The following is a 27,191-nucleotide window of genomic DNA, read 5'->3' on the forward strand; positions in this document are numbered from 1 at the left end:
GAGCAAATCACTACATTAAGATGCTGCACTGGTTGGAGGGTATGCTAAGCAGCACGTCGGGGCTGCCGTCATCCTGGCGTGAGGAGTTCCATTGGCCCTTCCCCGCCCGAGAGGGAGGGAAACTCTTGCCCACGCCGCCCGCGAGCCTGGCATGAGGCGGTTGCGCGACCACTGAAGTGCCGCCCTTCTGCGTCCCTCCCCATCCCCTCCTCTTCCTCCTCAGCCACCGCCGCCACCGCCTCCAGCTTCCCCTGGCAGCGCGGCATAAGTCTCGCAAGAGAGTAGCTGCCTGCCCGTCCGCCGCCACCTGTCTCCTCATGATACACCCCTGAGGGGGAAAAGGGAGAGACAGAGACGCGGCAGCTCGTGTGCGCACTCTCTCAAGGCAGAGGACCCTGAGCTGCTGCTTCCCTCCCGAGCTGGGCGAGCATGGAACCTGGGAAATTTAAGGGACATCATCAATCCGGGACAGCAGCGGGAAATGGCGCTGGGATAAGGGAGTTTCCCGCCAAATAAGGGACGGTTGACAGCTATGCACTAAAAAGGTTGAAGAACTCCTGACAAGCATTTGAACCAATCACCTTTGCTGTAACAGCTTAACACCCAGGTAAAAATCCCTCAATCTAAACAACCATGTTTATGCTGATTAATAACAAACTGGGATACTTACAAACTCACCTTCTTACTACACAACTAGGTGGTATGACTCCATTAAATTGTATTACTTTGTTTATTCAGTATATACTGTACATGCAACCCTTGGTTTGGGTGGGGGTGGGGTTCCAGGTTATTGTGTGTGATGGCAGAGTACGTAGAAGCACGTTAACATCCCCACCCCCTTTTCCTGCCACATCTGGGTTTGTGGCAATGTATGCACGCACAGTCATGCATGCTTTGAATCTGTGCACTGTGCAAAAGGGTTATTGCCTGTGCTACACAAACAAGTCAATACTAAACAGCTTTGATAAGCTAATATATTGGGAGAGGAAAGGCTAGCTGCCCCCCCCCCAATCAGAGAACACAAGTCAGTTTCTTCATACTACCGGTATTTATTTTTACAAAATGACCAATGGAAATGCAGAAAACCCTTGGCTATTTGGGGGGGGGGGGGACAGGACACTGCACACTAAAACAGTCCCTATGAAACAAGTAATTCACTCACCCTTATAGAACATTAGGGAAAGTAGAAAAACAATACCTTCAGTCAAATCAATCTGACTACTCTCCACTCCATTTGTCACGGCAGCATTCTGCTCTCCCTTCCGATTCAGCACCTTAGAAAAGCTACTGGAGATTGTAGAAAAGAAGCCACGGACAAAATAACTGTCCTGCTCCTCACACTCTGGTTGCAGAAGTGGCTTTGTGTTCCTTTCTTTCCAGTGCGGGGAAGGTTCAGATAAAGATCTGCAGAAAGGAACCCGAAATGGCCTTGTTGCTGGCATGACAGCCTTCTCTTCTGGGTCTTCTTGGTGACTGTCAGCGATTAACGTGGACACTATCAAAGGCTCTTCGGCAGTCCTTGCTGCATCTGGCCTCTTGGCCACTTTCCACGGAAGTCTGGGATGAGTCTGCCATCGGTAAGTTCCAAGCAGCTTCCCTAAATCCGAATCTGCTTCTTCCAAAGTCCTCTTGCTTTTCACTTGATAGCACCAATGGTAGTCCTTCAAACTAGCTCTCACTTTTGTAGAATCACCATCCTGCACCGACACAGATCTCTGGAAAAGTGCAGGGGGACTAGGGCGCTTTTTAAACACATTCATTTTCCACCTTTCACGTTCAGCTACCTCGCCTTACACTTAATTCGGTGCACATGCTCCTACTTGTTAAGATTACCATCCCAGCAACTTCCTTCCAGCGGTGGCAAACGTTCTTCTTGAACAGGTACCATTCAGACTCAATTCTACATCATCTTACATCAACTCTGTGTTTATAGTGAAGCACAGTTGGCATTCAGATACAGATCCTTCTCTCTTGTGATTAAGAGACAGCTTGTGGTGCTAATTTTCAGTTCCTGGGTTTCAGATCTCAGCTGCAGACTTTCAGGAAGTGACAAAAAGAAGAAAAAACAGCAAAAAAATCCCACCAGTTAAGTGCCGGGCAAATTGTACTTCTGCCTCTCATGTTGTAACCATGAATTAAAAATAGACCGTGAAAGTACCTTTAGTTTCCACATAAGATCAAGTAGAACTAAACTGACACCCACAAGAGTCTTGATTATAAAAATAGGATGCATCAAGATGAGGGCTTCAAAGCAACAGGGACTGGATATAGTTCAGTCCTTGAACAATTTAATCTATAGTTGTTGTTACCATCCCTATCTTCAGATCCAGAATAGTACTTAGAAGTAATGCCAAATCCATGAGGACTCAATGCAGCAATTCTTCCAGTGATGCATATGAATTGAATGAAGGAAAGGAAAGGAAAGAGCAGCTGAAACGAAGAACCCTGCAAATACACTAAAGGAAAATATGCACAAAGGAGGAGTTAAGCGAGGGGAGGTAGGTGGTGTTTAGTCAATCACTGACCAAAGTAAAGAAGCAGACCACTCTTGAGGCCAGATCTTGTGGCAAGCGAAACATGGGAATGTGCATATTTTTAAAGTGAGCAGGGTTTTTGTTTTCATAAATCTAATTGGAGTCAGTAGACTGGAAAGTAATACCCCTATCTAGTTAAGTAAAAGAAAAACGGCCACCTCAACAAGTTAAGGAACAGCTTACCATATTAAATTTGCTAAGAAAACATATCTGCTAATAGGCACAAGCCAAGTTTCAGACCAGATTGAAACAATGTGCTCACAAACCCCAGAAAATATGGGGTTTCAAATGGAAAGGCTGACAGGCCCTTGGCAAACCTTGCAGAATAATAATAAAAAAAGAGTTTGGTTATTTGAAAGAATGATGCAGTTTGGCAGACTAATAAAAACAGACCAATCCATCACAGATTCTTAAGCTATCGCTTTTTTTATCAGTTGCATAGTGATGCTGTTGAAGCCTCCAAGATACTCTCTTCAAGCAAGGCCACACATTATATTTGGTTTCCCTCTCCCACCAGAAAATGGGCACAGAAAACAGCCTTGCTGGAAGAAATATCTGAGATCCCACTGAATGTGGGGCCTTCTGCTTGCAGAACGCTGAGAGGGCGGGCTAGGCAGTGCCATAGCCTACTCTGAAAAAGAACAGGATAAATCAGCATTGCCAATGATATTGTAGCAATCCTTACTAGTTCATTTGTGCGTGCGAGTGTACATTATTGAATTTTGTATCCTAAAAGGGGGTTCACTTGGTTCTTTCCACCAGCAATCAACTCAGGGCTATTTACAAGATAACGACAAATGTCACAGTCCTACTAGTACTAAATCAGATCCTCCGTGTCCCTATTTTCCAGAGAGAGTCACAGATTTACAGAAGGTGTCCCGGAATGTCCCGCTTTTCCTTAGGACATCACCATTTTCGTCAGAGGAATGTCAGAAGGTATGGAGTTATGCTACTCCCAGAGCCAAGAAGGGCAGCCCTGTATAGGGAAGTTTTAAAATGTTTAATAAAGATTAAAGATTCTTTTCTAGTTTTTAAGAAAATATTTTTATTTGTTGGTTCTATTGGTTCTATGTTAAAGGAAAAGGAAAAGTTAGCACAAAAGTCAATTCAATTCATCAGAGTCAGTGAGAAAAAGAAAATCAAAAACGGAAGAGAAATAAAACTGGCATATTGCTGCTGGGAAATTTTTCTTCCAAGTATCCTAATAGTGATTCACTGCTGTCTCATCCATATTCGCTGCGGTTTAGTCTGGATTACTCAGCATCACACAATGATGCATGAAAATTGGTCCATATGACTTTGTTAAGCAAGCCTGGCGGCAAAGCCTTAGACAAGATTACATTTGCATTAATATTAATAGGTTTTCTTTTAAAAGCTACCTTATTAAATCAATCACTTAATTGATACAAGCTTATATCGAAATAAATTATGTATTCCCGTGTGTGCTTTGGTGTAACCGCTTTTAGAAGCAAGAATTTGTTGCCTTTCACAATCTTTTCAGGGCAACTAAATTTAATCTCTGAGTGGATGTAGACAGGCAACTGCTGCCACTACCATTGTACACTAAGAAATTATCAAAATAGTTTGTTTAATAGATTGTTCTAGACAAAACAGCTTCACTTGCGGAGGCAGCCACAACCCAAATGAGGGGTAATCTGAGAGTGGCTTAGGAGGCAATCAACTGTCTTGTGCCTGGTTTCAGAACTTGAGAAAAAACTTGGCAACAATCCAGGAACTACAAAATGCAAGCAATTTTGTGGCATGCAGGGAAGTCCTTTGATGAGACCCATTTCACGCTGTCACTATTTTCTAAAATAAAAATTGGCTGTAGGAGTAAGTCAAAAGGGAATATTTTTTCAACTCTCTTCATTTAAGTGAAATTGAAGATACATCAAACAAAGTCTGGGATAGTTGGGGGACAATTGTTTACAGTTTCCTATACTTTTTTCATCAAGGTGCTGTATGTTTTCTCTGGAAGTTTTCTCGAACCTGGTGCTGACCATAATTCGTTATTGACTTGTGACACAGAAAAGGGCTTTTACATTTTGGACACTAGAGTTCCAGAATGCCCTCCCAGCTGAATTACAAGAAGTCTCATCAATATTGGCACGCAACTAGTTCCTGAAGCCATAGCTGTTTAGCAAGCATTGCCTTGATCCTGAACTGATTTTATTGTTTTTAGCTGTATTTTAACTACATTTAGTTGTCATGCTTTTTGACTGGCTTCCTTTATTATGAATTTTAATTAAGGATGTTTTAATGCTCTGATGGAATTGTTATTCTATGTTATTTTAATGATGTATGGATTTTATAATTGATTTTATTTTATATCATTTATATTTTCTAACTGACTATATACTGCTTAGAAGCCATGTTGGCATATAAACAGTGTATAAAGTAATAAAAAATAAGGGGCGAGATTCAACAAAATAACTGTGCTAGTGGGAGACAGCACAATGAGGCTTTGCTCTCCCAGTGGCCCTTCCCCACAATTGAAGCTTGGCTTGGGTGTTGTTCTTTTCATCCAATGTTCTTTTCATCCAATGCTCCCAAATAACTGAGTTGTGTAAGGCCAAATGACACACTTATCTAGATCAGCATGACTCTGACATCTTAAAACCAGCTTCATTTAACATCCAGTATCTGCTGCTGGTTGTATGATTCCAGGCATAGGCAAACTTGGCCCTCCAGATGTTTTGGGACTACAACTCCCATCATCCCTAGCTAACAGGACCAGTGGTCAGGTTTCTCGTTTCTCATCTCCTAATCCAGCCTTCCTCAACCTGCTTCCCAACAGATATTTTGGATTATAACTCTATAGCAGGAGTAGCACCAGGTATGGGGAGGCTGGTCCTAATCTGATTTGAAGTTACTTGCACACACAATTTATCTAGTCTTACCCCTGCCACACAGAAAACCCCACATATATTTGTGTTTCATTCAGTCAAAAGACTCATTTACAAATTTTGCATATTGTTTACAAACTCCAGGTGTCCCTGGAGCCAGAATGATCAGGGATCATGCAAGTTGTAGTCCAACAACATCTAGAGAGCTTCATGTTGGCTACCCATGTACTAGCAGGTCTCTTGCATTTGGGAAATGGTTAAAAGGTTAGACTTTAAACTCTGGATCATAGATTTTAGCTGAAGGAGTGCTATTTTTAATGCAAATAAGTTTATAGGGAATTTTTAATTTCATCTACAGCGTCCGCCCCTTGGTGCTGATGTAGTATATGTTGCTGTTATTAATTCTGCTGTCTATTAATTCAAAATAAAGATTGATTGAGATCTTATGGACTTCAGTAATCCCCTCCACCAAAAAAGTAAGCACGCTTACATAAGATTTGGCTTTTGTTGCTTTCACCTACTGAGAATAGAACAGTAAGGAAAGACTTTGGCTTACTTTAACAGTGGCTGGGTTTCATACTACAGTACTTTCAGTTTATAGCCCCAACATGGCTTAGGAGTGTTTCAAAACAGGTAGCCAAAGTATTTATCATCACGGATGGAATCCGTCTCTGGTATCTTCAGTTCTCAAGGGAGTCTGCTGTCTGATGCATGGCTCATTGTTGATGTTTCTATCCAAGCATTTTATAATAATGGAAAGAAATACTTACTGCCAGTTTCCAGAAAAGAGAATGAAGTCATTATTTTTGTATGAGAACAGGGTCAATATAGATCCATGTCTTTGCTAACTCAGAAGAACTCTAAGTGGAACTGGAGGCAAGAGAGCAAGCAGGATTTGGTATTCACTGGAACAACCTGGAACCATGAATCCAGTCCGGACTGAAGCTTTCGGCAAGTCAAGATAAATCCCTTCTTTCTGTACAAGCTTTTGGTGACGATACCAAAAGGTGGTGCTGAGATTAGGGCAGCCAAACGATAGAGACACATATCTGCTGTCACATGGAGATGACTCATGCCAGTAGAGCAGCTGAGTGGAAATAATTAAGAGAGGTGGAAGCAAAGGTCACTTTTTCAGTTTCAATGTGTCCAGGATTGGAAAAAGTCAAAAAGCCACAACCATTTTGCCTTTTGATTAAATAATAACTTTCTCTATGGTTGTGAAGAAGAGTCCATAGTCCATGGCTCATGTTTACTAGCTGGCACAGAAGCACTTTCAAGATGGCGTTCTCTTGAGTCCCCCATTCCATTCCAGGTAAGCATTCACCAAGGCAATTAAACTATTTGCACATTCCTCTGCAACACACCTGCCTAAGCTGATTGCAGTGATGTTGCTAAAATCGTGGAGTGCCCAGGTCTAAGACTCCTAAAGGCTGTCATAGGTTAATGGAAAATTATTAGAGTCCAGTCCCTAAAGCACACCACTAGTAACTCAAAACCTGAGGAAAAGTCAAGAGATGGTCCCTTAAATTGTCTGACACTTCTTCTTGTAGCTTCTTCTTCTCCCTCACTGCAAAAAGCTTACAGGGAACCAGGCAGAGGGCCTTCTCGGTAGTGGCACCCGCCCTGTGGAACGCCCTCCTTTCAGATGTCAAAGAGATAAAGAATTACACAACTTTTAGAAGACATCTGAAGACAGTCCTGTATCAGAAGGATTTTAACGCTTGATGTTTTTATTATGTTTTTAGATATGCTGTAAACCGCCCAGAGTGATTGAGGAAACCCAGTCAAATGGGTGGGGTATCAATAATATCATTATTTTTATTGTTATTATTGTTATTATTAAAAAATCAGACCTGACAAGCTACATAAGAACAAATAAGGTCAAAAGGAGTGTTGCCTTTTAAAACATTTATTTTGCTAGTATCATCATTAAAAGGTCTTTTGAGTGAGAACTGACCAGATTTAGGAGCTGGAATGTAAGGGAAGAGAGTCTTGGATGAGTGTTGTACACAGAACAAAGTTTCCAAGAGTGATTCTGACATTTATCTCTTGGAAACCACATTCACAGACTGGATCAATTTGTAAGCAGTCACAGATGCAACTCAACATTTCTGCACAAATCAGGAAGCTAAGCTGATTTTCAGGAAGACAAACACAGAGAACAGTTAAGTATTTTAATGAGACAGATGGGAGGATAAGCCTAGTTCAGTCTTCAATCATGATTTTTATTATTTTGTTCTCTGATCTCTCATAATCATAGATTCTCTGTCTTTCACTTTGACTTCCGTTAAATATGGTGATATATGAACAATATAATGGTTAGGTGAAATAGGGAAGGATACTGGATATTCATTTCCAAGCCTCAATTTTTTTTTTAATTTTTTTGCCTTTTGATGCAAAAGTTTTTATTACCTTTCTTAATATGACACATGAGTGTCATATTACATTTCAAAATGAAGGCAATGTTATGCACTAGGATGATTGAAGTGGAAGGGACGCTTTTCACATTTCGGGTTACAGCATCAAAAAGCACACATAGCTCTACCTCATAGTTTTTCAGAGGTTACTCCAGAAGAGAGCAAATGTTTTTGTTTACTGAGAGCAAGGGCAATGATGATCCAGGAGCTTTGTTTACTGCCTCTCACTGCCATCATCACTAGCCAAATCTGCCTGCTACGTGGAACTGCAGAATCTTCATGGTCCATGCATGGCTCACCAAACGGCTGACATGGGGGGAAAATGGCACCAACAGTACTGAAGCAACAGCAGGAAATAGCAGCAGTAAACAGAAAATAAAAAGAGTTGCAAGTCACATAATTTAAGCTTTTTTCTGGAATCATTTCAGAGAGAGAGAGAGACTGAAAATACCATTGTTTGCCCAATTATTGAAACATGTGAATATTTACCACAGCTCTAGCTTACATCAATATGATTTGAAAATTGACATGGGAAGGAAGGGAAGGAAGGAGGGCACAAAAAGTACATGCAAATTCATTTGCATACACATATAGCTTAGGGTCAGTTTCTTATACCACTGTTTCACCAGTCTAATTAGAACTTGAACTGTACAGTTTGCACTTCCCTTTTAAGATTTAGCTAATGGTAGAACATCCGGTACCAATCCGTGGTCCTGGCTTATGCAACACAAACATTACCAGGAAGCAATTTTATTACCTTTTTGTACCTGAGTACACAGTGATGCTGGTTTCCTTTTTTCTGAAAGCATGCACTGATCATTCACCTTATTTTCAGAAAAGGAACACTACTGGAAAACCTAAAAGGGCTATAAACAAGGACTGTTACGAGATCTTCTAGGTGAATAGGAGAGGGTTGACTTATCTATAATACTTATAAATCATTTTTATACACTATGCTCTGGTCTCAAAAGCTTGGGGCAGAAATTACTAACCTGCTGGGCACTGACTGATGAGGAATGAGGAGCTACATTGAACCATTAAACCCTTAAGAGAAACTTTGTGTGTAATGAAACAAGTGAATGAAAGCTAAGATTGAAAATATTGGAAGTGTTTTTAATTGTTTTTGTTTTGTTTTGTTAATTCAATGTTTTACGTAGTGTTTTTGTTTTTGTCTTTGTATTGTATTGTATTATATTGATTTGTTTTAATTTTCTTTCTTTCTTTTTGTAATCTTTAAATTCTTAATAAATATTATTTAAAAATAAAGAGAAACTTTGTGTGTGCAATTAAAAAAAAACTAATCAAAAATCAGATTTTATTCTTTAAAAATCTACTCTGCTTTCCCCTTAGTTGGATTCAGTCTAGAAGTTAAACAATGCAGAAGACAAGATTCATCCCAGTGGTAGCCTATGCAAACTATCATCCATGGGGCAGAGTTGATATCTTCCAGAAGTATTTTCTCAGACCTACCCTCAAGCTGCACACTGTATCCCTGCCCTACACCAGCAAAGCAGTTCTGAAAGGGCACCATGGTTCATTACAGCTGGTAGCACTGAGAGCTCTATCACAAAACAAAAGGGTGACACTCCACATCTTTCTCCTGGCACAGGTCATCACTATAGCATCTAAGGAAGTTTCAGTCCCAAAATCAAGTTGCAAGTCATAATGAAATGAATCAACATCTGCCACACTCAAGAACCTTGTTAAAAAAATCAAAAATTAGCAAAGTTGTTTAATTTAACCCTTCAGCAAGGCATTAATTACCTGCCTTAGAGGTGAGCCCTTCTTCCCCAGCTGCCCTAAAAATAGCAGGGAAGGGCAAGTGTGGAGCGCAAGTGTGTCAGTCTCATGTCTCCAAAAATCCTGTACACAGTCTCAGGCTGTGCAAATTGAACGCTATCCAGAGAAACCTGATAAGGGAGAGGCAGAAAAACAGTCAGTGCTGGTCCTGTGCAAAAGGAATCCAAATAGGAATTGCTAAGTTTTATCACATTTGCTATCCAAGAGAGTATGGAAAATGAAGAAATGAAATTAGTGTGAGTTCAACTGTTCCCACTGCATTTATTTATTTGGCCCATTTTTCTGTTGTGCTTAACTTTCATTATAACCAGGGCTTTCTTTCTGTTGGTACACATCGGTACCAACAGCTTCGGCCCAGTATACCTGAAGGAGCGCCTCCACCCACATTCAGGACACCGAGGTCCAGCGCCGAGGGCCTTCTGGCAGTTCCCTCACTGCAAGAAGTGAGGTTACAGGGAACCAGGCAGAGGGCCTTCTCGGTGGTGGCGCCCGCCCTGTGGAACGCCCTTCCCTAAGATGTCAAGGAAATAAATCTGACTTTTAGAAGACATCTGAAGGCGGCCCTGTTTAGGGAAGTTTTTAATGTTTGAAGTTTTAATGTATTTTTAATTTTTGTTGGAAGCAGCCCAGAGTGGCGGGGTATAAATAATAAATTATTGTTATTATTATTATTATTATTACTACTACTACTACTACTACTACTACTACTACGGCGTACTGCCACCATCTTGCTACCGCCTCTTGCTCCCACTCGCTCGCTCCCCCTCCTCACCTCCTAGAGGTGCTTGGATGCAAGCCTTACGATCGTCAAATCCGCAAATACGCACAAAGAGTCGTGCCAAAGCGCCTCTGCTCTGGCGCAACTTTTATGATTGTCAGGCACCTTCCTGGAAGGAGCTTTGGCAATCATAAGGGTTGCACCAAAGCACCTCCAGGAGGCTGTGCCCTCCGCAGGAAGCAGCGGTGATGGAGGAGGAGGAAGAGGCAAAGTGGGGGGGGGGGGGGAGTGAGTGGCGGGGGTGTTGGTTGGTGTGTGGTGCATACCGGCACCTATTTTTCCTCAAACCCCCCCCCCCCACTGATTGTAACAACAGAGCAACTTATAATTAACATATGCAGAGAGCATACGATAAAAACTGGAATAAATGTATATGTGGGACGCAGGTGGCACTGTGGGTTTAAGCCTCAGCGCCTAGGACTTGCCGATCGAAAGGTCGGCGGTTCGAATCCCTGCGGCGGGGTGCACTCCCGCTGCTCGGTCCCAGCTCCTGCCAACCTAGCAGTTCGAAAGCACCTCCGGGTGCAAGTAGATAAATAGGGACCGCTTACCAGCGGGAAGGTAAACGGCGTTTCCGTGTGCGGCTCTGGCTCGCCAGAGCAGCGATGTCACGCTGGCCACGTGACCCGGAAGTGTCTCCGGACAGCGCTGGCCCCTGGCCTCTTAAGTGAGATGGGCGCACAACCCCAGAGTCTGTCAAGACTGGCCCGTACGGGCAGGGGTACCTTTACCTTTAAATGTATATGTAAATTAAATAGCTGTTCTGAGTAATCTTTCACCAAAATAAAGTTGTTTAAGCAGTCTTTAAAAACAAAAGCCGCCTCTTCCTTCTTTTTCTTTGCAATTATTATTCAAACAAGGAAAACTGAATGAGACATTAAAACTTCCATTTCTCCAGCAGTTCAAAATTCTGTTCACTTTGAACAAGCTAAAGGTAAAAGGACCCCTGACCATTGGGCCGACTCTGGGGTTGTGGCGCACATCTCGCTTTATTGGCCGAGGGAGCCGGCGTACAGCTTCCGGGTCATGTGGCCAGCATGAGTAAGCTGTGTCAGGATGTTTTTCCCTCGCATGGATGTCGAAAAGGCATGTACCCTATCATCTGGGAAGGTACTGAATACACCCATTTTGCCACATGCAGGATACACATTGAAAATCTAAGACAACTGTGACTTTCCATGACATCTTGACCTATTCTGAAACAGAATATCTGCTAGAATTGGACACCTTGAACAGTCAAAAGAGGATTAGGGTCAAACGACCAGTAAAACGAAGAACAGCTATTTTTAAATAATTGATGTAACTTGCAATAAATAAATAATATTAGCACGAAGCAATATATCTGATACTTACAATAGCTACAACAGCAAATGAGTTAATAATGTCACTTAAAAAAAAAGTTAAATGAATTTGTGTAACATAACAAGGTTGGATCAGTGACATGCTACATCAGGCATCCCCAAACTTGGCCCTCCAGATGTTTTGGGACTACAACTCCCATCATCCCTAGCTAACAGGACCAGTGGTCATGGATGATGGGAATTGTAGTCCCAAAACAGCTGGAGGGCTGAGTTTGGGGATGCCTGTGCTACATTCACAGTGGCTTTCGTGGCTTCACTGTGAATCTAACAATATTTGATTGGTCAACTGGCTGTCACAACAGTCCGAAATAATGTTTATTTCCCACCTCCCAGCCCCTACCAGTATGCATCCAGGTAAGAGAAATGTCATACGTGAAGCACGCCTTAGTGTTAAGGAAAGGGTTTTGTCTTGCTCAAATAAAAATTAAAAACAGACCGCTTCTCATCCGAGCTCCTTTCCTCATTTCATAAAGTCGTGACAAGCCACATCCTCCACATAGAGCCTATCAAACGTAAGAAGCCTGCCAATGCAAGCAGACTCCATATCAAACATATGCTATTAAAAGCGAAGCACAGCAGGCCAGCAGGACATTGTACAGCTGACTTCAAACACACCCTCGACGGCAAGTAGGAAGGGGAAGGGGAAGGCCAAACTTCCTGGCCATAAGCAACATCTGCACAATAATCTCTGTCTATATATAGAAAGTGAGGAAGCTATAACACTGTCACCAAATGATATTTAGCTGCCATGTACACTCAGATCTTTCCCCTCTTGAATCCAATAAAATTGCCATGCCCCAAATATATGGTTGATAGCCAAAGGCCCTATTGAAATAAATTGTGTCATGTGTTCAAAAGTGTTCAACCAACAAAATTACGGTAAGTGACATGCCGTGGCCAACAGGATGTCAAAATTCAAAAAGTACAGTTAATACTGGTCTATAATTCAGCTTATTACAGCTTAAAATGGAAACTTTTCAGTCATCTGAATGAATAATTATGGTGTGCGTAAATATCAAAAGTCTTCCTTGAAAAATCCTCTTTCGGACCTCATGTTCAGCTTCTGATTCTGTACTATTGGGCAGGTGACGTCCTGGATGCCATTATTATATCCATGTATAAACTATCACACATTAATATAGACAGGATATCTAAAAACTGCAGCCCTGGGATTATAGAAAACACAGAATGGAGCACTCAGTTCTGAATATCTCTGAGTATCCGCCTCATAGAACCTTGAGCAAGATGGATGTCTGGGAAGAAGTATGAGTGGGGAAAGGATTAACCCCCCCCCCAAAAAAAAATCAGCAATCATAATATTTGTGAAAGCTACTGAGTTTTGTAACCCTCCATCTTAATCATAGAATCATAGAATCATATAGAATCATAGAATCATAGAAGAGTTGGAAGAGACCACAAGGGCCATTGAGTCCAACCCCCTGCCAAGCAGGAAACACCATCAGAGCACTCCTGACATATGGTTGTCAAGCCTCTGCTTAAAGACCTCCAAAGAAGGAGACTCCACCACACTCCTTGGCAGCAAATTCCACTGTCGAACAGCTCTTACTGTCAGGAAGTTCTTCCTAATGTTTAGGTGGAATCTTCTTTCTTGTAGTATGGAGCCATTGCTCCGTGTCCGCTTCTCTGGAGCAGCAGAAAACAACCTTTCTCCCTCCTCTATGTGACATCCTTTTATATATTTGAACATGGCTATCATATCACCCCTTAATCATGTGACAAAGAACCACAATTTCCTCCTAAAAGTATTTCTAAATATTTCTGAGGTGTTATCATTACTGTATTTTACTGTACTTGAATATTTTGTTGGAAGCCGCCCAGAGTGGCTGGGGAAACCCAGCCAGATGGGTGGGGTATAAATCATCATCATCATCATCACCATCATAGCAAATTGGCACAACTGATAATTTACACCCATTTACATAATTTATTGTAATTGCAGAATTTGTTGAACATAAAGTTTCACTTCTGACATGTTCCAATTTCAGGTGCCATCTGTGGCATTGCCCCTGGAATTTTCACTCCACTTTTGATCTCTTGAGTATTGCATATAGAATTCAAAACAAGTCAGTTTTACTCTCCCCTTCCTCAATTGCTTATGGATGCCTATTCCTCCTTCCACGCCATGTGTATTTTGTATTCTGCTCAATACTACTAGGTCCCCAAACTCAAATCTGATGATAGTTGTGACCTTATTAACAGCATAAAACAGATGCCTCGAGGCAAGAGGTTAGCTGCGGCAGTGAAATCTGCTCATTAAAAATTGTGCAGGACCTTTACAGTATTCTGCATTCTCGGGAGGCCGCTGCCTGAGCAACCTTTTAAGACGGCTGGCTTTTTTTTTTCCCTTTGCAAAGGTAAACAAGGAGACACTCCAGTTAGTAGATGAAAGACAGCGTTCAGACACATAGCGACAAGAAGAGGGCATTTGATAATGTTGAATGGGATGGGCCAGCACATACACACCCAGGTGGGGTGCATTACCCACTGGGTACTCTTGCGTGCTTCAGTATCTCTTGTCCAGGAAGAAGCATGCTAGGAAACATCATAAGCAAGATTTCTATGGCAGATTCCAGCCACATACATGAAATGATCGCATGTTCTTCTAAGCCAGGCATAGGCAAACCTGGCCCTCCAGATGTTTTGGGACTACAACTCCCATCATCTCTAGCTAACAAGAGCAGTGGGCAGGGATGATGGGAGTTGTAGTCCCAAAACATCTGGAGGGCCAGGTTTGTTCTAAGCCTTCATGTTCCTCTCCTTCCGGCACTGTTTCTGCTCATGGTAATAATCTACAGAAATGGCAAGTAGCCATAGAAAACTGGAGAATGGCAGGAGAGGACACTGAAAAAGATGGTGGGTTTAGTTGGGAGGACAGAAGATTAGTCAAGGTAGGTTAATGGCTTTTTGTATCATAGTGAGGTAATTTGAAGAGTGTAAACATGCATTGGAAAAGTGGGGTAAAATTTATTATTATTATTATTATTATTATTATTATTATTATTATTAAATTTATCTAGCACCTTTTATCCAAAGATCCCAGGGTGAGGTACAACATTAAAAGCATAATTTACACAACATAATAATAATAAAACAACCACATAAAAAATCATAACAACAGTCTTCCCGCATTTAGTATAAACTTTCACCATCTCTACTAATTACTCTGAGAACAGCAGCAGGGAACAGTAGTTAACATTTGGAGAACGTGTTGTTTACAAGCACATCAGCGTATTAGAGAAATAATTAGGATGATGCTAGACATTAGTGTGGAGAAGGTGGGAAGATATAAAACAACATCCACTGTCACTTTTAACACCTATTAGTTGGCACATGACAAAAAGTGAAGGTAAATTTAAAATGGGAAAATGAGATCAAGCATGCACCTTCACTGTACTCTTTTTGGGGCCTGCTAAAACCATTCTCGTTTAGACAAGCCTACCCAGATGCTTAGAAAGCCGAGGTAATTTTAATCTGTTTTGGTATTTAATTTGCCTAAGTTTTAATGTATAGCTGCGAGTTTTTCTCCATTTTACTGTTTGATCTTCTGTAATCCACATTGTGGTTTGTTTGCTTGTTTTTACAAAATGTGGCGTATAAATCTTATGAAGAAAAATAAATAAATAGGCAAATAGATAGATAAATAAAACTTACAAAATTTATAGATTCAAGACATGGATTACTCTTTCTACATTGGGTTGGCAAACATTTTTTGGCTTGAGGGCCCTCACTGATGGTCAGCCACGTATCTGATGGTCACATGTAAGCAGGGTCCTATTTATTATTAAGGGTACACACAGGTGAACCCTCATTCTGTGAACAGGACAGCATTTCCATTTTGCCTGCTGTTTAGAGAGAGATTAAGAGCAGACACAGTGATTTCTTTAAAAAACAGTATCTCCAAGACTTAATGCTGAGTCCGACAGTGTTGAGCTCAAGCAACGCTGCCTGTACTTCAGAGAGCCATCCCTAGAGAAGGCAATGTTCTTTCTCTCCTAACTCAGTGTTGAGAGCAGGAGACACAGCAACAGAGGCCAGGCCATATCCTGTGGCTTGCAAGGCACACCCTGCCGATGGTCTGCCCACCCAACAGGGCCCTACATGGGATTTTTTAAAGGCTGCTGTTTCCATGTGTTTTAAAGAAGCAAGGAAGACATGGGTGAGGAGGCAGCAACAACTATGCCACACTTCTGTGCGTACCTGCCAAAGACCCCATTGACAGTGAACAAGGTCAGGCCGGAGAGCACTTGTCTCCGTTTGACATGGAGGGATAAGACAGAAATGCCCCAAAGAAGAGTGGCAGGTGAAGATGGTGGACTTTGTGGAATTGGCAAAGCTGACCAGAAAAATCCAAAACCAACGTGATCTAGCTTTTCAAAAAGACTGGAGTAAACAACTAACAACACTAGCAGGCTTGTAAGAAGGCGTATACAGTAGTACCTCTGGTTGCGAATGGGATCCGTTCCGGAGGCCCGTTCGCAACATGAAAAGTCTGAAACCTGAAGCGCCGTATCTGCGCAGGTGCGTGGTGCAATTTGGTGCTTGTGTGCATGCGCAAAGCACGATTTAGCGCTTCTGCGCATGCACAAGCAGCGAAACCCAGAAGTAACCCTTTCCAGTACAGTCAGACCTCGGAATAAATACGCTTCAGGATAAGTATTTTCCGGTTGCGCTCCGTTGCAACCGGGAAGTAACGGAGCGCGTTACTTCCAGGTTTTGCCATTCACGCATGCACAGATGGTCAAAATGATGTCATGCGCGGAAGCGGCAAAACGCGACCCACACACACCCAGACATGTCTTACATTCTTTTTCAGGATGCGAATGGGGCTCTGGAATGGATCCCGTTCGCATCCCGAAGTACCACTGTACTTCCGTGTCGCTGCGGGACACAAACTGAAAAAACGTAACATGAAGCAAACGTAACATGAGGTATGACTGTAATGATAATTGTTCTTACCGTTTCATATTTATTTAAAAATTTTGATATTCTAAATGAGTGAAACCTAAATTGGAAAATGTATAAATGCCATGCCATAAAGATGAACTTTGAAAACCAAGAGGAGGGGGTGGGGGAGAGAAGGAAGTCGTTAAGCTCTTAAGAGCAAAAGAAGTAAAGTGGATAATGTGGATGTGTTTAAATTTTATAAAATGAAAATTTAATTAAAATTATTTTTTTAAAAAACAGGATTGCCCCAAGGATGGTGTGGGCTTGATCGGGAATCAAAAAAGAGGGTGGGAAGAGCATTCTGCTCCGCTTGCAGAGCAAGCCGGTTAGGGGAACAGAACGAAGAGGACGGTGTCTACTAAAGCAGCGTTCAAAGAAAGGAAACCGGGGGGAAATGGATTCGAAGACCTGTATGTGGGGTAATTTGTAAAGCTGGGGGGGGGGGGTTACAGGCTTGGAGTCATTCTGGGACAAAGAGTCCAAGTGGCAAGCCTATAAATGATGTTGTGGAAGCTCATAAGGAAAATAGCGGAAGGAAGCAGAATCAAGGAAAAGGCCAGAGTAGGAAGCCAGTGATGAGAAAAATGCTGGAGCGGCTGAACAGTATATGGCGGTATGAGGATCCTCAAAGCGGAGCCACGTGGTATGACTTTAACAACTAGATTTGTACACAAGTGCAGCCTTTGCAATTGAGGCTCTTTGTTTTGTATCAGACACAGAGAGACAGACAGCAATGCAAAAATATAGCACAAACCCCTGGTCTCACTCACTATAAAACTGATTTTCCTTCTACAGAGGGGCTACTTATGACAACGTAAAAAAATTGCATAGCAAGAACACTCTAATCACCAGAAAGAGCAGCAAAATAGAATTTTGTCAGAAGTGGTATTTAAGTTAGGCTTTAAATACACATCATAGAACAACACTTGAAAATGCACATCAATAGTCAGAAGGAAGTATTTTGGTGCTGGTAGCAGAGACAAGGCAGAAAAGAACACTGTGGACCTTACATGGCAACGCAGTGGGAAGGGGACACAGCATTTCTTGGGGTTGCCCTGGCAAGTTTATCCGTCATTCCAAATGAATGTGCTGCCGAGTTCAAAACCATAATGTTGAAAGAACCGTGTGGAACAATAGCCTCTGGCCTTGCCTGTGACATCATGCGTCATTGCCATCCCAGACATTTTATTGCTAGATGTTCCACGTTGTTGTGTTAATGGAAAATGAAGTCATAACGGAAAATTATGTTATAGAGGACAAATCCACTGGGAGCACCAGTGAGACTTAAAAGCAGGAAAGTTTCCAGATGCTGTTACAACAAAAGCCCAACTTTGATCGGGAACCAAACTGGGGAAGTTAGTCATCCCCAAAAGTCTGCTTCTAACTTAAAACTGCACAAATTTGCACCACAGATTCCCTAGACACAACAGGCAACCACACCATTCTAGTTGTCTTTTATCAGGCATAATGTAATAAGCATTGCAAAGAACTGAACTTGGCAGTTCTGTGTCTTGCCTTAATCAACAGTAGACCAATGCTCAGTCAGATCAACAAATATTCTGACCTGCTATGTCAGCTTCCTATGTGTTACCAAAAAGAGACCAATAAACAACATGGCTTCAATGTCTGCAAAACACAGAAATATAAGAAAGAACTGGAGTTATAACTGTAGTCTGAAGGGGGTGGGGGACAGAAGTAATTTGTGCTGGGGAAATTTTTTGTTCAGCCCTCCAATCTCTCTCTTATTAATAAATTGCATCAATATTGACAGTTAAAAAATTTAGAAGGGCATTCTTCCACTTTGCTGGTAAGTTATTATAATGAAAGGGAAAGAAATGTATTTATTTAACTGCAGCAAGGGAGGAGGCCAGAGATAGGAAAGCGGGGTGTATATTTTTGTGGGTGGAGGGAAGAGGATTGTGGGCTAACTCCTCATTCTGAAACATCTGCTCCTGAGTGTTAAACACCTGAAGATTGCAACTGTGAGGTAACAGCACTCTGCACATGCTCAAAGGTACTTTTTGTTCCATGGAATCAGTACTGAAGATGCTCCTGGAGCAAAACCTATTGAAGTCAGGACAGAAATCAGGAGGGTGTGTGTGGTAAAAGTGAATAGGCAAAGACAGTTCGACTGTCAGAAGGAATGGGGTAAAAGAAAGTGTGGAGTAAAAATAAAATTTTTGCTTGGAGGGGGCAGAACACTTGTGAACTCTGGTTGTGGTTTGCTGTGTGGTTGGGACACAGGGGAGAGGTAGACCATAAAATGGTAGAGTTAGAAGGGACTCTGAGGGTCATCTACTCCACCCCCCGGAAATACAAACTTGTAAGCCCTGCTACTTAATTCTAAATGTGTAGAGTGACAGAGGCAACAGTAGGCTAGAGGAAGCCTCATATTTTAAAGAATTCCATGCAATGATTCCAGTGCTTGATCTTGTTGGGAAGAGAGCTCTGGAAGAGAGCTCTTACTGTCCAGTAGAAGAGTTAAGCCCAATAGCAATTGTGCCAAGCACATTAAAACTTGGTTAGATCTTCATTTGCCCTCATTTACCTTTAAACAAATCGTTCCCCCCCCCCAAAAAAATGCTTAGGCTAGAATAAATCACAGACACTTAGCTTTGCAAATAATTGAATGCTTTACTCAGAGTTTCCAGAAGTTGCATCAAACAAGTCTCCATTCACTGGCAGTAAAATAAGGATGGGAAAAGGTTTCCTTGGTTTCCTTACAAAAAAGGATCGTGCAAAGATGCAGGCGTTAAATCTCCCTTTTTGGAAAGATTCTGGTCATTTGGTTTTCCTTGCAGCCGGGAGCCATTGGCTGCATGGCTCCTTGCTTGTCCCAGGAAGCACTAAGTAAAAAGACAGAGGGAGAGCAGAAGCTGCTAAGAGCCTGCTAAGCCACACCCACTTACAACCTGAGCTCTGGGTTCAGGTTAATCATTTCACGTATACACGTGTGAATCGGTAATTGTATATTACAACAGATCTTTCTATGTCTGTTATTCCTATGTCCCTGTGTTCATCTGCTGTTAAAAGGGATCAATATCCCCCAAATGAAATAAAGGCAATGCAGGGCATACATGCATCTTTTATGTACTGATTTGTTGTATAGACTGTAGTTGTCTCAGTGCTTGTGTCAACTGGAGCACTTTTTGGGTGTACGGCAGTTCTCGTTCCCACTTCCTACTTGTGGCACATCTGAGTGTGGATTGTTTTGGCTTCTCCACTGTCTGCTATGTCAGGCTGCTGAGCTAAAAGACTCCATCCCTTGTCCAACTCAGTCTGGTACAGAGCGTCCCTATTTTCCATTTGTGAAATGTTAACAGAATATACAAAACTGACTGGTAGATTTTAAGATAGATTGAGGGGGAAATCATTAATTTTTTTCTTTTAAATGAATATATTCATTAGATATTAGGTTATATTGTTCAGTTTATTGATCTATTTTCTGTTAAAATCTAAATACTGTTGTAAATATATGTAACAAAAAGTTGACATTACGGTACTGAATTATACTCTTGGGTACAGATACAGTTACAGATGTAGTCCAGATCAATATTATGGATTGATATAGTTACAGATATACTTCAGATATAAAACAGGCTCAGATTTAACAACAGATGAAAACTGGGGTCTTCATTAACATTTTCCATTTTGGCAATAAGAAATGTGGTTGAAACAGAAATGAACACATTGCAGTGGCTGCGGCCCCATCTAAATTATGCACAAAACCTTGCTACCAAGTCTAAAAAGAAAACTTCAGAAAAGATTACAGAGGTTTCTTTTTCAGCAAGCTCTAGGGTTCCTATATGGATTGTTAACTCTAGTTAGTGTGCAGCAGTTTCCAGCTTCTCCTTTCGTGGCAGCTTTCACACTCCTGCCAGAGTGACGCAGGCCACAGGAATCCTAGCTAACCTGAAAATGCAGTGCAATGCCTTGGACCTGGAGGCTGCCAATGTGCTTGGAAGCATTTCAAACTATGCATCAGTCCTTGGGTATGTATGCATTGGTAATTCCCACAGAGAGGCTGAAGAACTGACCAAAGGCAGAAACGAACCACCAAAAAACCTGACTCAACTTCTGAAAACAAGAATATCACCGAGGCCGCAATAGAACTGCCAGTAGCATGAGATTTCTTGCGGCAAAACAGGAAGCTGGACAGAGAAGGGAGAATAGCACACTAGCTTTAATCAGGAATCTCAGCAAAATAATGATACCATTCCGTTAAAAGTGTACAAGAGTGCAATAATTATTGTAGCTCTTAACCTTACTAATATATTATCAAAAGCCTATGCCAGAACATTTTCTACAAGTGAAATTAGAAATGGCTTCCCAATTAGCCAAAATATAAAACAGGCCATAATCAATCTCAGAATTGCCAAAAGGATTTTCTGTGCCTAGAACACTGTATGTGGATTGGGTTTTCAGATGTTAAAAGCCACCACAGGAAAAGATGCATCCTGGTTGCTATGAAATAAGGAAGGACAAACTACAGAGATTTCAGGAACTAGAAAATGAGACAGAAGCAGGGAAGAAAAGTAAGCTAAAGGGGTTGGGAAAATAGCAGCTCTTCTGGACCCCTGGAATTTCCATACTGTAGCCTGGTGTCCCAACACCTGCATTTGCCATAGGGACGCGGGTGGCGCTGTGGGTTAAACCACAGAGCCTAGGGCTTGCCGATCAGAAGGTTGGCAGTTCGAATCCCTGTGACGGGGTGAGCTCGTTGTTGCTCGGTCCCAGCTCCTGCCAACCTAGCAGTTCAAGAGCATGTCAAGTGCAAGTAGATAAATAGGTACTGCTTTGGCGGGAACGTAAACGACGTTTCCGTATAGATAGTATAGAAAATAGGTAGTAGCCAGTCATGTGGCTATTGTCTCTAATGTTAGCCCCAGCCCAAATCCAGTCCACTACTGGCAGTCTCAGAAGCAAAGGGGCTAGGTGTTAATTAATCTCCTCAGGACACAATCCCAAAGGAAAGATGGGTGCAGCATCATGCTACATGCAGGACAACTGTGAACGGATCCATACGTTTTGCATGCTACTCCAAGCTCTTTGGAGAAAGGGTTGAATATTTAAGGAAATCAACCTCCATATGAGTGGGCTCTAAGCCACACAACTGGTAGGCCCTACATTTTGGGAGTGTTGCGGATAGAAAAATTATCTTTTTAGCCTGTGGGTGGCAAAATACAGAGCAACTATAAGTTAGAAATCCTCGAATCAGAGGTCTAAGGATTGACTCAGTACCTTATACTTGTAAAATGCATTTTCCACCATTGAACTGTGCTCTATCCGTTTTCCATTTCCTGAAGTAATTCTGTGTTATTTTGTATCAGGCACGTTCTTAAAACGAAAGAGTTCTCAAAACACCAATAATGTGACTGTCTAGAGCACAAAAGTAATGAATCAAGCTTTGTGTCTTATATTCTTTCAATAACGTGTTACAGTCGTACATCATTCTGGAATTAATTGCAAAGTGGCTGGGGAGGAAAAACTGCAACTTGAAAGCCTCCAACTGGTATACATGCCAGCTGCAGAATATCCTTCAATTAAAAATGAATAAATCCCCCTAATGTAATCCTTAACCAATAATCTTAAGAGTTTAACAAGATTTCTCCCTAGAGTATTAATGTTATAAAGCTGATTTCAGAACCCTAATCTTAGTTTCTTTCTATACAAGTCTGTATATTCCTACATTTGACTGCCAAATACTGTAACATTAACGGTGTTTTAAAACACTGGATTGCTAACCTCCAATTAAGCCCCCCAAAATGAGAATTTTAAGCTTTCTTACCTCACATAAAGCTTAAGGAACAGCTTCCTTCTGGCAATAAAACAGCAAGACCACAGGTCCACAAATGCTAGGTTTAGGTTAGATTCCCCACCCCCCGATGTATACATTTCTTACCACTTAAAAAGTCCCAAAGCAATTTACAGCCGAAATAAAAAATACAATAATAAAATTGCAAACATATGAAAAACAGATTTAACAGTGCAATGAAATATAATTGGTGCTGCCCAAATATGTTCACTATCATTGCTATCCCCACCCCAACATAGCCCTTCCCTCACCTGAGATGTTACACTGTGCTTCACAAAGACACTTTTAACCTCCAAAGCACAATAGAAATCAGGGGTTGGATGGAACTCTGGAAAGAGATGGAGGTAAACTTAACTTATTCTTATTCTTCTGGGACTTCCGGGTCGGCGCCATCGCCGAATGGCGGACTCCCTCCGAGCTCCGGAGGGAGTCTGCAGGGTAGGGGTTGGGTCCTGCCGCGCCGGCGACGCGGGGACCCTCAAAAACCATGGGCGGAAATGCCCATGGACTTGGTGACTCGGCGGGCACCGTTTACGCCCCCCCGACCCGCGAAGGAGCCTTTTTAAAGGCTGCGGAGCGGGTGACGGGGGGTGGTGCTATGAGTCCACTGCTTCCCCTGCCTAGCGAAGCCGCATGCCATTCGGCGGAGAGCAACGACTTCTTCTTTGGAAATTTTGGATTTGGACTAAAAAGAATAACCTGTGAGTAAATTTATTGGACCTAAAAGGGAAATTTGATCTACAAATTTGGAGCGAGCGGGGGGGTGCAAAAAGGAAATCCGCCCCCCCCTGTTGTAGATGGCTTAACGCAAGGAGTTGACAACTAAGATCGAGAGATGAATTTGCTTATTTGAAAAAAATTTTTAACTTCACGAAGGGAAATTACAATAATTGTCCTGGAGGAGAAGATTGGTTTGCGGGAACTAAAGTGCAACCCCCCCGGGAACCGGGAACGATCCGCTATGAGAGACTGGCGAAGAGATACAGAAACTTTGACAGCTGTCAAAGTAGCTGTCAAAGCAGGAAAATAAAAGAGAACTTTGTTACGATGGCTTTGCCGGTTAGATTTGTTACAATTTGGACATAAATTACTGGAAATAAAGGCAATAAGTTATTTGACTTTTGGGTCTGATTTGGAAAGAAATTAAGTTACCATATTCCCTCTAGAGGGAGACTGGGACATTGCAACAGTAACAGCAAGTGGAAAAATACTATGGATTTGAGCAGGACTTGTTATCTCTTGGGAAAGCTGCAAAAACGAAGCATTATTTTGTCTACAGAGGTTTCTATACTAAAGGAAACAATGGATTTATCTATTGAAGAAAGGAAGGGACTGGACGCAAGTTTATGTTCCTGAATAACAAAAGCCTCTGTGGAGAACAAGAAGTTTCTGAATTAGAAGGTTTCTGCGGCAGAACAGGAAAAAGCAAAGAGCTGGACTAAATTCGAAGTTGGAGCATTTGGAACATCCAGACTTTAAAAGGATCAAGAAACAGAATTTGAGTTAGACTCTTAAACACAGAGGTCTGGATGGAAGAAGAATGATCTTTTTTGAGAGTTTCTCCGAGATTGGACTTTTTGAAATTAAAAGCTATCAAAAGACGGCAAAGTGGAGCTGAGATATAGACGTGGGTGCACCAGGCTGGCAGTAGACAATGGATTAATTTTGGGGATCGGAACCGGGGAATGGGGGGGGGGAGATTTGGAACCCAAAGGCTGTAAAATTACATATTTTTTCTCTCTTTTCTTTTCTTTTTTTTCTTGTCTGTTGTTTGAAAATAGGGGAATTCGTGGAAGGGAAATGGGGTCGATCTTAGGGAATTATATAAAATATAAGGAGAAATGGTTAATTAAGATAAATAAGATAAATTAATTTGGAATAAATGGGTTAGTTAAAATTATAATAAGGTTTTAAAATTTGGGGTAAGAATTTGTGGAATCAATTTAAGGGAATGGAATACAAGAGGGGGAGGGGAGGGGGAAGTCCGGGAAAGATGTTATTGAAATTAAGTGTAAATTATGTTTGTCCTTTCTTTCTATCTTTCCTTTTTATTCTGGAAAATTTTAATAATTTTTTTTTTAAAAAAAAAACTTAACTTATTCTTATTCTTCTGAAGACAAACCAAAATTTCAAGATTGTTATATACAAGTGTTTGAAAACTCTTGTCATAAGTATTGTCAGCTGCTCTTTAGTCTTTTATACATCACCAACTGTTGCCTACAGAGATGGAAATACAGAACTGGCTACCCCATTGGCCATGTGGCTTTATACCTCCTAAAGCCTGTGAAAATCTATTATAATCTGATATGACACCAGAGAAGGTAAGCCAATGATGATTGGAGGTCATGACACCTAGACACCTTAGACTATGACAACAGTGTGACATTAGAGGGACTGAAGTAACTGATCATATGGCTTTTGAAGCTGGGGATGGATAAGTAGAAAGGTGAGAAAAATTGGAGCTTAAAGGAGGGAATGTGAGCTCCTGGGTGTTCTCTTTGCCAGAAAACTAGGTGCACCCTGACTGCACACATCTGGGGAAATCCATTTCTAAATTTTAACCCAAATCCATAATTTCAATTTATTGGCTTTTTGTTCTGACACCCGGGAATATGAGCAATTCTGTCCTCCTTCAGACATGCCACTGAAACTGGGTAAATATATCTAGCTCTGCAAACCTTTTCTAATGGAAGCTGCCTGTTAAACTCTTTATCATCCTGCTGCGGCTCTTCTGAGTCATAGCCAGTATCTTCCTTGAATTGTGATGGCCACTGCGCTGACCTGCTGCACAGATGGAGAAAATCATTACAAAGAGTCAACCCTGCCAATGTCAAAATTTCCCAAATGATTCTCCAATAATGAAAGCTTTTAAGGTGATGATTTGTCAGAGACAGCAGTTTTATGAACCTGTTCTACCAAAATATATTTCCTGGAACTGTCAACGCTTATCTAGTCTAGCACTTACAAATGAGTCAGGAGAAGAAATCTACCCCAGGGAAACAAACTTCACTTCCTTTATACCATTGCCTACTGTTCTGTCACTACTTTGACATGTTTTTCCAGTTGTATTTGACACACAAAATTTAACCAGCTGCATTTAAGGTACTTTTTTTTTTTTTTTTTGCAAGAATGCTACAGCAAACATGAAGCCAGGTGCAATGTTGGAAACTCAGGTAGACAAGCGAGGCACCACATGGCCCCTGAAAACTAGGTTACAGTTGAAATAACAAAAGCATCCAGTCACAATCCGCCCCCCCAATTCAGACACACCTCCTATTTATTTTTTCAAAACGCTTGAACTAATATGCAAATCCCATCAGCGACACACTGTGAACACCACATTTTTAATAGTGATTGTTAATAGGGCACCACAAACATAAATGGGTCTCGGCCCCTGCAATAGTGGCCAAAACCATAAGTCATTTGAATAATTAATATTTACACATACCAGTATGTATATACAGTGGTACCTCAGGTTAAGCACTTAATTCGTTCTGGAGGTCCGTTCTTAACCTGAAACTGTTCTTAACCTGAAGTACCACTTTAGCTAATGGGGCCTCCCGCTGCCGCTGCGCTGCCACTGGAGCACGATTTCTGTTCTCATCCTGAAGCAAAGTTCTTAACCCAAGTTAACCTGGGTTAGTGAAGTCTGTAACCTGAAGCATCTGTAACCCAAGGTACCACTGTATACATATACGGTATAATAATAACTTTAAAATTGCTACTGGCACAGAACCCAAAGATGGTTTGTCAAGAATGTATAACTTGCTGTTGAAATGGAATACTCAGGATGAAACGGTGAAATCTGCTATGATTAAATGGGCACAAGATGTTGGACATAACATTATGATGGCTGACTGGGAACAGTAATGGACCACAGGTATGAAGTTTACGGCATGTAATGCCTTAAGAGAGAATATAATGAAAATGATCTACAGGTGGTACATGACGCCAGTCAAGCTTGCAAAAATTTATCATTTGCCCGATAATAAATGTTGGAAGTGTAAAGAGATTGAAGGTACATTCTTTCACCTTTCGTGGACATGCCCAAGGATTAAGACATTCTGGGAGATGATTTATAATGAAATGAAAAAGGTATTTAAATATACCTTTCAGAAGAAACCAGAGGCCTTTCTCCTGGGCATGGTCGGCCAATTGGTGTCAAAGAAGGATAGAACTTTCTTTATGTATGCCACAACAGCAGCAAGAATACTTATTGCAAAGTACTGGAAGACACAAGATTTACCCACCCGGGAAGAATGGCAGATGAAAGTGATGGACTATATGGAACTGGCGGAAATGACTGGCAGAATCCGAGACCAAGGAGAAAAGTCGATGGAAGAAGATTGGAAGAAATTTAAAGTTTATCTACAGAAACATTGTAAAATTAAGGAATGTTAGAAGGATGTTGGAATGAAGTAATGTGGTTTTAGCAGAAATGATATAAAGAATTAAGTAAAAACGGATTGTTAATTGGCGAAAGAACAGAACGTTAAATTATAGTATGTTAAGATAAATCATTAGGATAGAAATAAGGATGGAAAGGATTTGCTGAAATATCTAATTGAACTAGAATACAAAAAAGGGAGGTGTGAGGAGGTCAAGGAAATAAGCAAAGGAAAGAAAGCTATGTAAAGGATTGATTTTTTTTAATTATCTGCGTCTTTTTTTCTGT

At 41.4% G+C, this 27,191-nt stretch overlaps 1 protein-coding gene across 8 annotated transcripts in view; it reads right to left on the bottom strand.

The window, feature by feature from the left end:
• Positions 1–27,191, bottom strand: part of RASAL2 (RAS protein activator like 2) — a 239,765-nt gene that overhangs the window by 162,247 nt on the left and 50,327 nt on the right. For 3 of the 8 annotated variants that reach the window (XR_013840015.1, XM_079981080.1, XM_079981079.1), the window contains exon 1: positions 1,199–2,113. The exons of 3 other annotated variants lie outside the window; for them this stretch is intronic. Coding sequence is in view for 4 of the 5 variants with exons in the window: in XM_079981080.1 (XP_079837206.1) it covers positions 1,199–1,760 (562 nt within the window). In the remaining variant the exon portion in view is untranslated. Of the gene's footprint in view, positions 1–1,198; positions 2,114–27,191 lie in introns of those variants that run through there. 2 more of the 8 variants (XM_079981073.1, XM_079981078.1) reach the window with 2 other exon arrangements.

The sequence above is a fragment of the Podarcis cretensis genome (assembly GCF_951804945.1).
Source record: "Podarcis cretensis genome assembly, chromosome: 6".
Taxonomy (NCBI): Eukaryota; Metazoa; Chordata; class Lepidosauria; order Squamata; family Lacertidae; genus Podarcis; species Podarcis cretensis.